Source organism: Lissotriton helveticus, chromosome 2_1 (assembly GCF_964261635.1).
Source record: "Lissotriton helveticus chromosome 2_1, aLisHel1.1, whole genome shotgun sequence".
Classification (NCBI taxonomy): Eukaryota; Metazoa; Chordata; class Amphibia; order Caudata; family Salamandridae; genus Lissotriton; species Lissotriton helveticus.
Genome location: NC_136059.1, coordinates 1,948,053,019 through 1,948,069,071, shown reverse-complemented (window position 1 = coordinate 1,948,069,071; position 16,053 = coordinate 1,948,053,019). Strand labels below are relative to the sequence as shown.

The 16,053-nt window shown below is 45.2% G+C and overlaps 1 protein-coding gene across 1 annotated transcript in view; it reads left to right on the top strand.

Moving 5' to 3' along the window:
* Positions 1-306: 306 nt before the first annotated feature.
* Positions 307-16,053, top strand: part of OTUD4 (OTU deubiquitinase 4) — a 442,490-nt gene continuing 426,743 nt past the window's right edge. Inside the window, exon 1 of the mRNA XM_078676880.1 lies at positions 307-789. Within this exon, the coding sequence (XP_078533006.1) occupies positions 631-789 (159 nt within the window). The 5' untranslated portion in view covers positions 307-630. The remainder of the gene's footprint in view (positions 790-16,053) is intronic.

Here is a 16,053-nt window from a genome sequence, read left to right as displayed (position 1 = left end):
TGTAATCAGTCTTCAACAAACGACACTGAATCCTCCAGAAAGGAAGATGTACAACGAAATAACAGTTATTGTTTCAACTTTCGAATGCATATAATGGTACCAGATATTATTATGTAACATCACCTACCCAGCTTGTCTTATGTTTGTCACATTTCTAGGCGAATCGGCTCCCACACGCCGGTAACAACACGAGAGGGTTTAGGCCTCAGTTAAGTCCTACCTCTATCTGCGTAAGCCCAGAACGTCCCTTTTCCCTGCACTACAGATCCCATGGTGCCGTCTGCCTGTGTCTGTGAAAGTGAAAATAAACTTTCCTGTTTGTGTTTCCCTGATCAGCGCGTGTCTCCTCCCAACCTCCGGCCTCTCCTCGTTCTAGGTTGCTGCGGGCAGTGTCTGCGCTTCTGGGGGTTCATAAATCCCGATTCCTGACGGTACTTCGGGATATGAGGCAAGGAGCTCAGGGCTGGGCAGCCTCGTTACCACCGGGGTACTCATGTAACTAATCACAGTGCGAGGCGGAGAGAACGGCGCCCTAGCACCGGTCGACCATGGGAGGCTGTATGCAGGTCTAGTAGTGCATGCGCCTCCGTCCGTCCATGCGAGCGGCAGTCCTTGAAGCCCAGGGCGCAGATGGAGGTGACCGGCGGGGCTAGCCGGGAGATCACTGGAGGCGGAAAGGAGCAGCTGACAGGGGAGGCACTGATGGACCAGTACCTGGCTTCCCATGGGCTCTACCGGAAGAAAGTTGCAAAGGATGGTTCCTGCCTCTTTAGAGCTGTGGCCGAGCAGGTAAAAAAGCTTGTTCTCTAATTTATTTATGGTTGCGATAGTCTAAAGTAAACCAACGTGGGTCTTAACAGCACGATAGCACCACTAGCCGGCAAGGATGCGCCCAGAGCAGTATGGGGAACCCCCCTGTACGATTCCAAGGTGCACCTGAAGTGACCACTACAGGCGATTCAGGCTGTTGTTCTGGGTGTTTGCGATCGGTAACTTTCTGACCCGTGCCTGAATTTCCCATAGCCACTAGTGTTCATACCTCTCGCTTTTTCATCTGTCTGCATTCCTCGTACTGTCGCCCTAAGCTCTCTTCTTCTATACTCATACCCTCTCTGTGTCTGCTCTTAAACTGCTCTTCTTCCATTCTCCTGTGGGCACTCCTCCGCTTCATGCCAACTTTAGCCATTTGGAAACACCCTGCCTCTAGTCCCTTTATTCCAGCTCAATACTCCCTAATGTCGTGGCTAGTCCTTGGTTTGAGCAGGCCTTTCATGCATTCTACTTCGTGCTCTCACGTATCCACCCCCAGCGTACCGTGCTTCATGTCCTCCTTTAAGCCCCACGATTAAACTTCATGTCTCTTCTTAGTTGTAGCCCTCTACTGCCAGAGTTTTTTTGGGTGCCCCTTGGAGTAGGTGAATGAAATAAATTTTGATTGCTTTTTGTAGATCTGCTATGAGCTTTTATAAAGGTGTCACGTACGTAAAGGGAATAATTTCGAACAGAGGCAGAAGATACTTCAAACTATAAAATTGGGTTATAAAGTAGCCGGCATATTAGTTATTTCTTTTTTATTTGCGGTTTTAGTGACCAAGCAACCTATTCTTTCGATCCAGATAGGTGTGGAATGTCAACTCCAAATATTTATATTGTAGTAGGGCACACAGATCAGTAATTTGGTTATTCTCCTTTAGTGCCTTCCTTATTAATTTTTTCTTCCCTATGGGGAAGCTCCAAGTGGACAGCAAGTCCCTAGGCTGAAGATTGTGCACCACTATCAGATGGTTGATTCTGCTTATATTTAAATACAGATTCCTATATTTTTTTTATTTGAACCATGATTAGGTTCCTGTCATGGCTTTCTTACACACACAACCATAGTTAATAATAAGACTTAAATGATGCATTAAGTGATGTTAAGTTGAACTCCAATCTTATCTTGCAGTGTGATGTTGCTGACCGAAGATTTAGGAGGGTTTTTTTGATGCTTGGGATGTCGATTTTGTTTTAATCGGTTAGTTATTTTTTTTCTACGTTTTAAAGCTGACGATGCGTATAAAAGTGCTGGGATTCATTTAGTGTTTAAAGCTATAATAAAAGGTGCGCCTGCTCTCCAACCATAGTCGTACGCAAATCTTTTAATGGATTTGGTTATGACTACTGACCTTTTTGTTTCTTCCTAAGGATGTGGTCTTTCCATGATAGCTTTTCGTCAATCATAACACCTAGACAATCCGAGGTTCTCACTTGTTCCATCCATGTGGTTGTCACCTAATTTCCATTTCAGGTGTTCAAGGCTTTTGCCAAAGATCATCAGTTAGTTTTTTTGTTAAATTGATTGCTAACCCATTTGCTTTATTAAAAGCATACAATCTTGAGAGGTGGTGTTATAAGCCAGCAAGAGTAAGAGAAAAGGTAACCACGTTATCAGTGTTTGCTAGATGCGTAATGGGATGGTTATTAAGTTTAGGGGCCAAAAACCTAGGTTAGAGTCAAGAGGAGTTGGCCTAACGGCTAGGGCGGTTGACCTCCAATCTGGGGAACTGGGTTTGAGTCTCGACAATGACGCTGAACTTCCTGTGATTCTGGGCAAATCACTTTATCTCCCCGTGCCTAACAAAAATTAATGTGTCCTTATGTAATGCAACTGGTGCTATGTAAAGCACTCTGATACCCGATTCGGGTCAAGTTCGCGCTATATAATACTCTGTAAAAAAAAAAAAAAAAAGTAACCTGATAGACCAAGCTGTAAAAGGAGAACAACATTGGAGCTAAAACTGTATATCTGTACATCTTTGACAATAGGTTGTTCCTAATTAATAGCTTAACTTGCAATAAGGCCACACCATATAAGTAATGATGAGATGTAACAGTGATCAATCAATTCCCCAGTTGAGTAGCTTGACCCACAATCGGCCTCCCATCTACCTTGTCAAAGGCCATACCTCAGTCTATGTAACAAATATACTTTGTTTTCTTTTTTGTTGATGGTGTTGTTAGCTAATGGGATGAGGGCCAAAAGTTGCCAATCATGGAGTAGACATTTCCGATGGCGGTTTGATTCATTTGCAAAAAGTGTTGGGACGAGGTCCTTGTGGGTAATTTTTGCAGAAGAAGCTCACAAGCAATTTGCCCTCAGCCTCAAGGAGCATTATAAGACAATTTGTGGGATAATTGTTGGGCACTTTTTTGTGGATTGGGTTTATAAGTTTTCTTTTACATGACATTAGTATCTGACCTGTATCTAGCACTTTTGAAAATAGGTTTTGTAGTAGAATACTCCAAAGACGCAGATCGGATTTGAATACGGATGTCGATTTCCTGCGTGCGCTGGCTGCTCGTGACTGCCTGCTGTTTTTTATTAGGTTGCAAACTTCTTCTTGGGAAATGTCTATTTTCTTATTGTAATAGGAGCCTCCAACTGAACAGAACTGCCTACACATTGCCACGGCCATCTACTTGACCCGATTTTTGCAATTTGGGAGATGCTGACAATTGAACCCCCGACACCCGTGGTTTGGTCAGATCATTTTCTGATCTCTTTTAAGGCGGTGGTACCGATAGCTAATACACAGGGCAAGGTGGGAACCAAGCACAGACGCAGGAGATGGGGAGGCTTCTCTACAGAGATGTTCAACAAGGCCCTTGGCTAGGGTGGGCCTCCGGGGGTCTGGGGATAGAGTCAGCTTGTGAGTCTCTGGACAGACGTATTACGGAGGCACTTGACAGCACTGCGCCCTGGTCGAGTAACAAACCAAGGAGGCAAACAAAATCTGCCCCATGGTTCGGGACTGAACTTCGGGAAAAGAAAGCTGCATGCAAGCGCCTGGAGAGACGGTGGAGGAGAGGTTTTTCTGCGACGGACAGGAACGAACATAAAAATCGTCTTAAGGAATACCATGCCTTAATTAGAAAGACCAGGGCTTCCTATTACAGCAGGAGGATTGAGGGAGCAGACAACTCGGTGAGGGAGCTGTTCTCCGTTTTTTAAGAAATTTCTGACCTTTTCAGCACTGCTGCTCTGATGACAGGGTCCGAAGAATCCTGCAATCGGGTGGCAGAGTTTTTTTCTGAAAAGGTGAAGAGGATCTACTCCTCTTTCCCGGACTCGGCCAGAGAAGGTTGCATGGTAGGGGAGACTCCTATCAATGTAAAGGGAATGAAGTGTCTAACGACCTTCAGTGTCCCTTCTCGGGACGCCTTATGTATAATATCTGGTAAAATCAAATCGGGTTCCCCTAAAGATCACCTAAAGTACTGAGAGGCATTGTGGAGACTCTAGAGCCCAACATTAGACACCTACTAGAGCTCTCTTTTAATTCAGGGAAGGTGCCGAAACCCTGGCAAGAGGCAGTGGTGCTCCCCTTGAAAAAAATGCCAAATGTCAGCATGGAGCAATTAGACAACCTGCGCCCCATTTCACTTCTACCTTACTTCGCCAAGATCGCGGAGAAGGCTGTTAATAATCAGCTGACAGCCCATATCCCACCCAATCTGGTTTCCGTGCACTCCATTAGACAGTGAGCGCTGCTTCTATCCACAGAGACCTTACGGAAATTTGTGGACGAGGGTCAAACAGCGGCATTGTTTCTGCTGGATTTAAGTGTCACATTTGGCACTGTAGCTCACCACACGCTGCTGCAGTGTCTAAAAAGGGGAGGAGTGGTGGGGAAAGCGTGGGAATGGCTGGAGTCCTTTCTGCAAGACCGCAGTTTCCAAGTGGCACAGGGACCCTATAGGTCCAAAGACATCAGCCTGAAACAGGGGGTGCCACAAGGGTCCAGTCTCAGCCCAACCCTTTTTAATCTCTATGTAGCACCAGTGGCGGAGATCACAGAAAAATTCGGAGAGGAAGTCGTGTCCTATGCAGACGACACTCAACTGGATGTGGCTTTGACACAACCAGAGGAGCAGGTCGCCAGCAATTTCAGTACTTGTCTGCAGGAACTGGCGGCTTGGATGGCGAATAATTGCCTCAAATTAAATGGAAATAAAACTGAGGTGCTGATTGTGGGGAAGGCTCCTTCGGTGTGGACTTCGGCATGGTGGCCTAAAGTGCTGGGCCCTTTACCCTCACCTAGCGATCAAGTTAAGAATCTGGGGGTATGGCTCGATACTAACTAAGATCTCGTCCAAGCACCATACAAGACTGGTGGCAGGCAGTTGTTTGGCATCCTGAGGGTTCTTAGGAAGACATTGGATTTACTGCTAATGACAGCCAGGAAAACCATTGTCCATGCCTTAATAACAGCAAGGCTGGACTATGGGAATGTTCTCCATCTGGGAGCTAATGCCAAGTGCACTCAGAGGCTGCAGTGCATACAGAATGCGGCGACAAGTCTGGTCTTGATGTTGCCTAAGAGAGCCCCTTTGAAGAGGGCGCTGAAAACATTACACTGGCTTCCAATTAGAGAACGTGTGCTGTTTAAAGCCCTATGCGTCAGTCACCGAATCTTACAGGGGAGGGGGCACACCTATCTCCATAACCTGCTATCCCCATATATTTCTACCCGGCAGTTGAGATCTAGCGGGACGGGGCAGGTTCAGGTGCCGAAATTCAGAAGAGTGAGGATTGGAGGGCGCTCCTTTCGGGTTCTGGCAGCTCAAAACTGGAACAAACTTCCTCTGAGACTCCGGCTGGAGACGTCAGTGTTGGCATTCCGTAAAGAGCTGAAAACTCGCCTCTTCCCCAAAAAGTAGGTCTGGGCTAGGTAACGGGTGAGTGGGAAGAAATAGTAGCTGACATGCTCTGGGTAAAGCCGTATTGCAGCATGGGGACACACTAGCCTAGTGTAACCAGGCGCTTTATAAATTCAGTTGTTATTATTATTATTATTAATAAGTTTTAGTGGGTTTGCGTTTTAAGTGAAACATTAGCTCATATGTTTCACATTGGTTGTTCGAACTGACAAAATTACTTGATTTTGTATGTAGCTGTCCCAAACCCTATAAAAGCTAAAAATTTGGTAGAGTTTTTCAAGTTTATTGCCTCTTGTAACTCCAACCATGTTTTTTCTTCTTTGTCAGTTTGAACGCCTTGATTGTGATCTTTTCTGATAATGGGATTGTTTATTAGATCCTTGCTTACCTCAATGTTGGGAATTTTTACCAGATGTCTTAAAGTTTTCCGATACTCCAGCTTTACAATGATTATTTACCTGTTGCTTTTGTTAAGCAAAGAGCTGTTAAGTCTGGCTGTATTAGTGTTCAATGAGCCGAAGAAAATAAACTTGAGAGTGGAGTTTAGGAGATGTTTAGATTTTCCCATTCATGAATCCAAGATTGAGGTAGCTCATCCAAATTGCTTGTAGCAACACACTATTAGTTATGTGTGTACAGAGTTAATAATTTTAGGTTTATGCCTTGATTCCATCACATTTTCAGATTGTTACTGGAGATAACGTTATTGCTTGTAATATTGTAAATGAAGGAGTGGTTTGATATTTTTCATGATTACAGTGTAGTACAATGAGATGTAGGTTAGGGTTGCTCCCCGCTCTGGATATAATGTAAAAGTTTTTACACCAATCAAAATAAGCGAACTCTGTAAATGTGTAGTCCATGATTGGACTGAATTTGTCAGTTCCAAATATTGTTGATTTTGCTGACCTGCCATTAGACGAGCTACAATTTACTGACCTGAATGTCATGTTTGATAAGAGATTAAACAAATGGTGCGAATCTTAAATGCCAATACATACAATATTTTTTAAAAGGGTATGAAATGTTCTGCTTTAATGACTGTGTCAATAGAACTGCTGGCAGTGCTGTTAAAGACTAAAGGGAACTAACCCATTCTGATTATTAACATTAATCTCCCACTGTCTGTAGAGAAACCAAGTGACAAATATAATGCTATCTTGGGTGAACTAAATAACTTCTTAGAAGACTATGCCAATACCATCATCACTGCAACAGGTGATGATAATGATCTACTTCCTATTCACCCACTGAATGTATTAGAGGACTCACCAGATTAGTGCATAACATGGACCTCACAACTGAAAAACAAGAGCGAAATCAAAGCAGCTACTGATTATTACATACATATCTGCGTTAGCAAGTATTAAACAGCATATATCTTAGTAGTGCCATCTACAACCAAAATTAACAACCCAAAAATCAATTTAAGGGCGCAAGACCGTATGGCATTACAGTTGTGGAGTTCACACAACTTATTTCAAGAAAATGAGCATTCCATACCAAAACATTTAGTGGATGTGGAAGGTGTATTATAAACTACAAAAGTGTTGCAGCAGTGACCAAAGTTTGAAGGTTGGCTAGTTATACATATGTAGGGGATGAGAAAATGCCTATTCTGGGTATGTGATCTTGTAAGTATCACATCGACATAGGTGAGTTTGGGTGATCTGAGTTGTAAGTGCGGAGCCATGTCAGGAACAGTCCCCATACATCATTGGGTCTGGATGCCGCTAGCATCAGGTCGAAACAGGTGGTCAGTTCTTGACAGAATGTGATATGCAGCACCCAAGCTTTAAAAGAAGGAGCATTTGACTTTCCCAATGTAAGGCAACTCTGCGTTTCGCTAGCAGGAGTAGCATGGGTAGAAGACGGCAGTTTGCTGTCGATGCGTCTTTGACATATCCCAGCTATCCCACCAAGGGTGTTGGTTATATTCGTATTTCTAACATTTCACAGATTTTGTGGAACATTTCCACCCAAAACGAGGCTATAGGGGGCACTCCCAGGCCAGGTTTAGAAATGAGGCTCGAGAAGCATGACATATCCAGCAATTAGTGTCTGATCGGAGTCCCATACGATGGAGTTGTAGGGGCATCCGATAAAGTCGGTGTAGAAATTTGAAGTGAATGAGTCTCAGGTTATAGTTCGGGGACAATAATTCTAATTGGCTGCAAAAAAACCGCTATTGTTCATCTATTATTGGGTGCGTTTAGTTCAGAGTTCCATCCAGCTTGTTCTTTCGACTGTGCCACCGGGTAGGTGCGTTGCATGGTGATATAGAGGCGAGTTATGAGTCTACGCGGAGAAGGGTCAGTTAGTATGTGTTTGAGGGCCAGTAAGGTAGGTGGAGGGTTCGGAAATGTGTCGTGTATTTGACGACACGTTGCTCTGATGCGACATACTGTAGGAGGCCGGAGAAACTTGGTGTAGCTGGCCTAGTTGGTGATGGGGGCCATAAATGTGTCGACAGGATATAGGTCAGTGAAAGTGTTAATGCCAAGTTGTTTAGTTTTTGCCACATTACCCTTGTGCTCTAATGGGGGTATTTGTGGATTGTGAGCTAGGGGGATAGATGGGGTGTATAATATCGGAATGTCGGCTCTGTTTCGCAGCCGGCCGAGGCCCATCGCAGAGTTTTGAATGTATTAATTACATTTCTGTGTCGCTTGTGTGCTTGATATATGGCAACAGGCAGTTGAGTCGGGCGGCCCTGTCTGTTTCCACAGCCACTTGAGGCTGGAACAGGGTCGGGTGCATCCAGTGATTAAGAAATTGTGCCTGTGCACAATAGGCATAAAGACGAATGTCTGGGGCGCCCATACCATCCTAATGAAGCGGGAGCATGAGGAGCTCCCATGAGATTCGGGCCTGCCTTCCCTCTTAGACTAGAGAGAGCATACAGGAGCGCAATGTCTTTAAAAATGCCTGGGTGAGCGGGAGAGGCAAATTTACAAAAATGTATAGTAATTTAAGAAGTAATATCATTTTAGCAATCGCTATCCTGCCAGCCAGCGAACGAGGCAGTTTGGACCAGGTAGCCACTTTTCCCTCCTGCCAGGTGACAGTGCAACCATAGTTTTTGTCACAGAGTTCTTGCGTGTCCCGGCTCAGTTAAATTCTCAAGTACTTAAATGGGCCATTAGCCCATTCAAGAGGGTAGTCTAATTTGAATGGTTTTGTAGAGTCATTTAAGGGGAGTAAAGTTGATTTGGACCAGCCTGACAGTCCTCCAAATTTGGTGATTTCTCAGAATACAGGGTTTATGTTCTCTTTGGGGTCATGTATGTACAATGTGATGTCATCGGCATATAACGAGATGATCAACCCTCTGGATGAGAAACCCAGCCCTCATGCCGCATGATGTTGCCTGAGCCGTGCCGCAAGTGACTCCATTGCTATGGCAAATAAGAGGGGCAATAGGGGGCATCCCTGCCTGGTGCCTCGAGTGATGGAGAAAGGGGTTGAAAGCAGGCCCTTTACACGTAGATGGGCACTGGGTTTTGCGTATAGTAGTTTGATTTACTGTATGAATAGTGAGCTGAGCTCCAACTAGTTATGACCATTCAAAAGAATCAAATGCTTTCTGGGCGTCTAATAGGGCTGTCAAAGCGGGCGTCCGGGAAGCCCGGTTGTGTAATTCCAAGGAAAATGTGCGGAGGTTGTGTACGGTGGATTGTCCGGGTATGAAACCGGATTGATCAGGTCTGGCAATGAGGGGGAGAAGTGGTTGTAATCTGTTTGCAAGTAGTTTAGCATACATGTACACCTCCATAAGATGGGGTGATAGGAGTGAAGCATAACATTTATAGAATGAGTTTTTCAGTCCATCTAACCCAGGAGCCTTGTTGTTTTGTAAACTGTTTATGACCTGTATAATGTCTTCAGTAGTGAAAGGTTTGTCAATGTATGACCTATGTGCCATGCAACAGTTCAATGGAGTTCATATATGTCGTGAGCTCCTCAGATATGTCAGGGGAGGTGGAGGAGTAGTGTGTAGAATAAACATTTGTTAGATGCCCCAGTATTTCCTGTGGGCCTCTCACTGAATTAGAGTCCTCATCTAATAGTTCTACGAAATAGGATGCATTTTGCGGAGATTTGAGAATGTTGGCGAGCGTTTTGCCTGGGCAGTCACCCTCCCCAAATCTCCTAGCAAAGGTGTATTTCGCCAAGAATTGTGTCTCTCCTTGCGCTTCACTTTCGAACTTTGAGATTTTTTTTCCTTGAATGGTGCAAGGTATATCCGGTGCTGTAATATTTCAGTTCAATGTCTTGCATATGGGACTCCAGATTTCTGAGTGATTGTCTGATAGCTTTTATCACTTCTGCTTGTCCAGCTATGCATTTTCCTCTAATTACTGCTTTAAAGGCTTCCTATAGTGTCGAGGGGGGATACTGATCCCACCTTCAGTGTAAAATACTCTGTTATGTCCCCGCAAATTTCTTCCAAAAATGCTGTATCTAGTAAAGTGTGAAGCGGCAGGCTCCAGGTAACTCCCGAAGGGGGTTCTGGTTCTGTGTGGGGTTTTGAGTAAGGCAGGAAGAATGGCGCTCAAGCTAATTCGCGATAAGTGTGGGAAACAAGAAAATTATTAAGGTGCCGCCAGGTCAGAGGAAAACCCAAATAACTACTGTCAGTGTGTGGATATGGATCCACACTGAAACATGAAACAAAGTCCCGGGCACACGTTTAAATAATAAATGCACACTTTGTTTTTCTCTTATTTGTGGTACAGTAAGCTGTGGTCAACACCAGTAGGTTCTTTATGTTAAATTTTATAATCCTTGGAAAAAATAAAGGAAAACACAACCAGCCGACACGTGTTTCGTCACCTGGGAATTATCCCATGACTCTTCAGGGCTGTACGGGAAGATTCCGAAAGTACGATATCGCTGGACCGGTGATAATTCCAACCCGGTCAGGGACTTTGTTTCAACTCCCCGAAGGGGGGATAGTGGAAATGTCAGTCTAAGGAGGCAGGGGGCATGATGAGACAATGTCCTTGGCAAGTGCCCAGCGTCAGTTGTCCATGTTGCAATATCTTTAGACACTAGCCAGAAATCCAGCCTGGACCATGCATAGTGTTGTGATGTAATGCAGGTGCGCTCCCTCTTCCCAGGATGCCGTTGTCGCCAAATGCCTACTAGATCTTTGTCAGACATAACCATGTTCAGAGTTGGGCTCGCTCTAGGGTGTAATCTACGTGAGGAGCCAAGCCTGTCCAGGGTATCCTCTAGTATCGCATTGAAATGACCTCCCCATATTATGGTATTGCAACCGAGTGTTGTACATTTAGACCAGATACTGTTAAAACACTCTAGGTCATCTGTGTTTGGACCATAGGCCGCCACTATAGTGATCTTGTATTCCCCAATGTACCTCCTAGAATTATGTGTCGTCCTTCTGGTATATGTGAATTTGTTGTAGTCCATTCAAACCCACGGCGTATTAATATGGCCACACCTCTAGCATAATTTGAGTAAATCGATAAATAGACATCCCTCCAGCGACTGTGCTGTAATGTAGTGTATGATGACCTGTTGAGGTGTGTCTCTTGAAGGAAACAAATATCAATGTTGTGCCTAGTTAGAAATACCTGGATGAGGTGAGTTTTCCTGTGATCATTTAGATCTTGGATATTCCAGGTAAGGAATGTGTACGCCATCATTTAAAATGGGGGTGTGCATTTGTATACACCTGGACACATCTGGGTGCCTAAGTTGTGTTTTTGTCCTCAGTGTCATAATGGTAATATAGTAAAGTTATGCATAGTTGTTGTAGTGGAATCTGTAATTTTCCCATGCGCCTGCTCAATCTCATGGGTGTCTTTGAGCAATGAGTTTTATCTGTCTGCTCCAGAAAAACTAAATCAACTATCCCTCCCTCACTATCACCCACACCAACCCCCCAATTAGGTTGTGCAATAAACCCCACCCACCTACTTTTGTGCATAACAACACCTCAAACAAGAGTTAAGGAGGAAACCAATGGGAGTTCTCCTGGAGGCATGGGATTGCCGGCGAACTACCCTGCCAGGTGGCGGGGTGGCCGAGCGATAGGGCAAAAAAAGCTAAGGAGCTGTAACTGTATTATTCAAACTCAGATGATAGCAGTACACCGTAAGAATGCTTGCGGTGAAACCTGACTACTGCTGCATATGACTGCAACCTCTTCTCATCCAGTTCGCAATACTGGGTCACTGCTTAGAGGTGGTTTCATGTTCGAGATATATCATTGTCAGTGAGTCCATCCTCGACCGACTCCCGCCTCGCGGGGACAGAGGAGCTTTTTTGAATACATATATGCTTGGCAAATTTCAGTGTCTGCCTGGCATCAGTAAAGTAGTGTGCAGTGCTGTCGTGCGTTACTTTTAGTTTGGCTGGATATAGGAGGGAATAGGAGGTCACCGCCTGTTGCAAGATCCTTTTGACATGGGGCAAATTCTCGACTGGCTGCCTGGACCGTTGGTGTGAAATCCAGATAAAAGAAAACGTTGTTTCCTTGGTGATTTATATTTCCTTTTTCTCTGGCTAAGCGCAGGATTGTGTCCAGAGTCTCTATAATTGAGTAGTCTCGCCAGTATTGGTCTGGGGGCAGCCCCAACTGGAGGCCTGGGGCCCATGGACCGATGAGCGTGCTCGACAATAATCCTCGCCGAGAGATCTTGTCCAAACAGCTCACGTAACAGCCCCTCAACGTATGTTTCCATTGTAGCAATTGCAGTGGTCTCTGGTATGCCTGTAATGCGGAGATTGTTCATTCTGGAACAGGCATCCAAATCCTCGTTTTTCGTTGTGATTATATTTAAGACCTTCTCCATTTGTAGCAAGTACTCCTTTGATTCAACCTGGTAGTCATGTGCATCTGAGGCACGATTTTCAAGTTTTATGGGTGTCCACACGTTTTCTAACTTGATCCAGCTGGGAGGTGAGTTTATCAAGTTTTGTGTCTATTGTTTCAAGGCTTGCTTTCACCTCCAGTAGTATATTGCGAATATCTTCATCTTGCCTGTCGGAGTCTTTTCCAGGGCCCAGTTCAGCTTCTGATTCTGCTCCTGTTTCAGTATGTTGTGTAAGGCTTTTATTCTCGAATGAGTTTAGTTTGTTTGGCGTCATTTTTCACCATGGTTTCGAATGATGCAGTGGTGGTTATTTCTGAACCGGCAGTGGCTGGGTGGGGGGCCCGTAGCAGTTTGCACCAAATGTCTAGTCGAGCTATATGAGGTTATCAGCCCAGGTATGCAAATGTCTGATGTGAAGAATTACGTGGTTCGCACAGTGATCTACCCCACCGCTGCGTCAAGTTTGCACCGTGGCTAAGGCGCCACTTGTCTCTTCACCGCCAACCGGGGCCACCAGCGACCCCTCTAGGCGGGCTTTGCCGTTAGATATTGAAATGCTGATTTAGCAGTATGTGTCCGATTGATTTATTATGCTGAGCAGTCCACCTTCAGGGGTCGTGTAGTAGAGCAGAGTCAGCGCCTGTAGTGTCTAAATTGATTGCGCCAGCAGGGGGAACGATGTGGTCGAGTTGGGCAAAGGCCTGGTGTAACCGCCACCACAGGGTGCTGTGGAGTAAGGCCTCACTTTGTTATCAGTGCACTCACCGTTTGTCTCAGTCGCTTCACAGGCAATGATGCTCTTCGGCGCTGCTGAGGATTTGATGCTGTGGTTTAGTTTGATCCTCAGTTTCCCCGGCCCCAGAGAGGCTCCCGGCACCGTCTGACACAGCCGGCCGGCTGGGGGTAGGGCAATGTGCGTTGGCAGGGGATTCCACAGCTGGTAAGCTTGTCGTTCACCACTTGGCACATTCCTGGCTCAACCAGTTAAATGAGCTGTGTGGTGGTGGTGGCGTCAGGGGTCCCAGCAGCCGGGGGAATGTAATTCACTGCAATGTCTTCTCTTGGCAACCTCAGGGGGAGGGGCTGTGTGCAGGAAGGGATCCCAGCCTCGGCTGTTGCGGAACACGTTGTAGGACTCTCTCCTGGCGCGTCCAGTGGAAGGAGTCTCGCATCAGTGGTGCCTACAGGCCAAGATCGCTGCGGCATCCACTCTCCTCCCGCCCCAGGGAAGAGCAGCGTACCGGCAGCGCTCAGTGCCCACCCACGGCCCGGCCATGGCAATTGCTGGTTTGTACATGGGGTGATGCCTCACCTTTCTGTACAGTGTCACTCGTATAGTATGGCCAGCGCCTGCTTTGTCCGCGATCTAGCAACTCCGCCCGGCTCACCCCAGGGATCAGATTTGCCACTGCAGGGGCCGCCTTACTCGATCTTCACAGCTCTCTTTAGACCAAGGCAGTGGGATTGTGCCCAGTACTCCCGCCGGGCCATCAGTCTGTTAGTTTCCTCGCCTCCCCAGATCCCGGGGATGATACATTAACCCCAGGGCGAGGTCAGCAATTTTTCTCCATCCGATTCAGCTTTTTGGTGCGCTCCAGAAGCTAGGATTAATGTCGGATAGAGTCTTGCCGGCAGAGCCCTTGTAACGAGCGGCCATCTTGCTGCTCGAGTGGGCGAGACCAGGTCGCCGGGCCTTTCATACTTGAGTTATTATTTATTACCACTCGTTCCGCCCCTTCCTTTTTTTTTTTTCTTTTTTTTTTTTCTTTTTTTTTGTCAATGCCTACTAGACAACCCATCTTGGGGGCATTCAGAAAGCTGAATTAAGAACGCATTCTGCCCATTGCTTACCATTGGCTTTGTGGAATGTAACTTGCATTTTCTGGCTTTCTATTTGCTGACTTTATTTTCTTTAGGCTTTCCAGTTTGAGCCCGTCCCTCTCGTAGCCAAACTTTGTTTACTGTATTCTTCCATGAACTCGCTGTGTTTAAACAGGTCTTCAAATCTTCTTCTGGTCACATTTGCTATGTATTCAGACAGAAGTCAAATGTCAAGCTCTCTCTTCCGAGGGAGCTTGGTATTTACTTTTCTTTCTCTGACTTCGAAGTGAAAGATTTTGTGTTAACATTTTTCTAAGTATTCATGTAGAAGAGAGGGTGTGGTGATAAATTTTTTTTTCAAGCACACACAAAGTAAATTAAATAAATTAACTTTGCTGATGTTCCAGGGTATATCAGAATTAGTACAAATGAAGCAAATGTTTATGTAATTCTGAAGTGTGGTGGAAACAAATATTTGAATATGATCAATACACTAGGTGATGACATTTTCACACATCGTTTGTGTGTAATGAAACCTTTTTTCTATGCAAATGTAATAGTCATTTCAATTGAAAATGTGTTGTCTGTAATGGGGGTAACATGCACACCCCACAGAACACCACTCCACTTTATGCCTTCCACTTTATGCCACACAAGTCTATTCTACGACACTGCATTCTACGACATGTCACTTCACTCTGACATGCCACATGACTCCAAGTCACTCCAATCTACGCCACTCACTTCGCAACACAATCCGCCACTCCACACCCCTCCAGACCATGTACCTCACTCCACTTTGCTAGTCTACCCATTTCTACTCTACTCCATTCCATCCCATCTACCCCACCCCACCCACTCCACTCAATCTAACCCACTCCAATCTACAAGGCAATTCTGTTCACAAGTTACAATTAAGCAGTGTATTAAGGCTTTGTGAGCTAAGCTCCCAGCCAACTGCACCATCAACAAGCATTGGCATAGCCAATAGGTCTCGCGTTTGGGACCTTATAAGTGTTGAGTCACAGATATTTCCAATGTTTTAAAGGTATATTGTAGAGCAATGTATCTGCTGTGTTCAATACTGTAAAGTTTGTGTGCAAGTTGTGCTTAGTGTAGTGAAGTAAGGGCAGTGCCATGGTGTGGAATGTCGTGAATTGTGATATGTGTGTTGGTGGAATGTATGTTTGTAGTGTGTTTTGCTGGTGTGTATGTTGGTGGTATATGTAAGTTTATATCCCCTAAAAAAACAATTGTAATGATATTAATTATGTGTGTAGGGTGATGCGGTTAGTGTCTTTTGTAATGTTGTTAAAATTAAATACATTGTTTTGTTAGTTTTGTGTTATTTTTATATATTTACTGCTCAAAATATGAACGGGCTGGAACATAACAAAGTGAATGCTCCTTGTACTTACTGTACTGGAAATGCTTGTAAATGAAAGCCAACGTAAATATCTATTAAGCAGCGAAACTTGTATGTGTTTGCTCATTACCTTGCGAACCCGCACGTTCGTTTAGCTTGCAAATGAGGAAGGGGGTGGGAGTAAAGACAGCAGGGACAATGGGAGTGGAGGCGGGAGTAAGGAGATCACGGACAACGGGTGGGCGGGCGGGAGTAAAGAGATCGTGGACAACGGGTGGGCGGGAGTAAAGAGATCACGGACAATGGGTGGGCGGGTGGGAG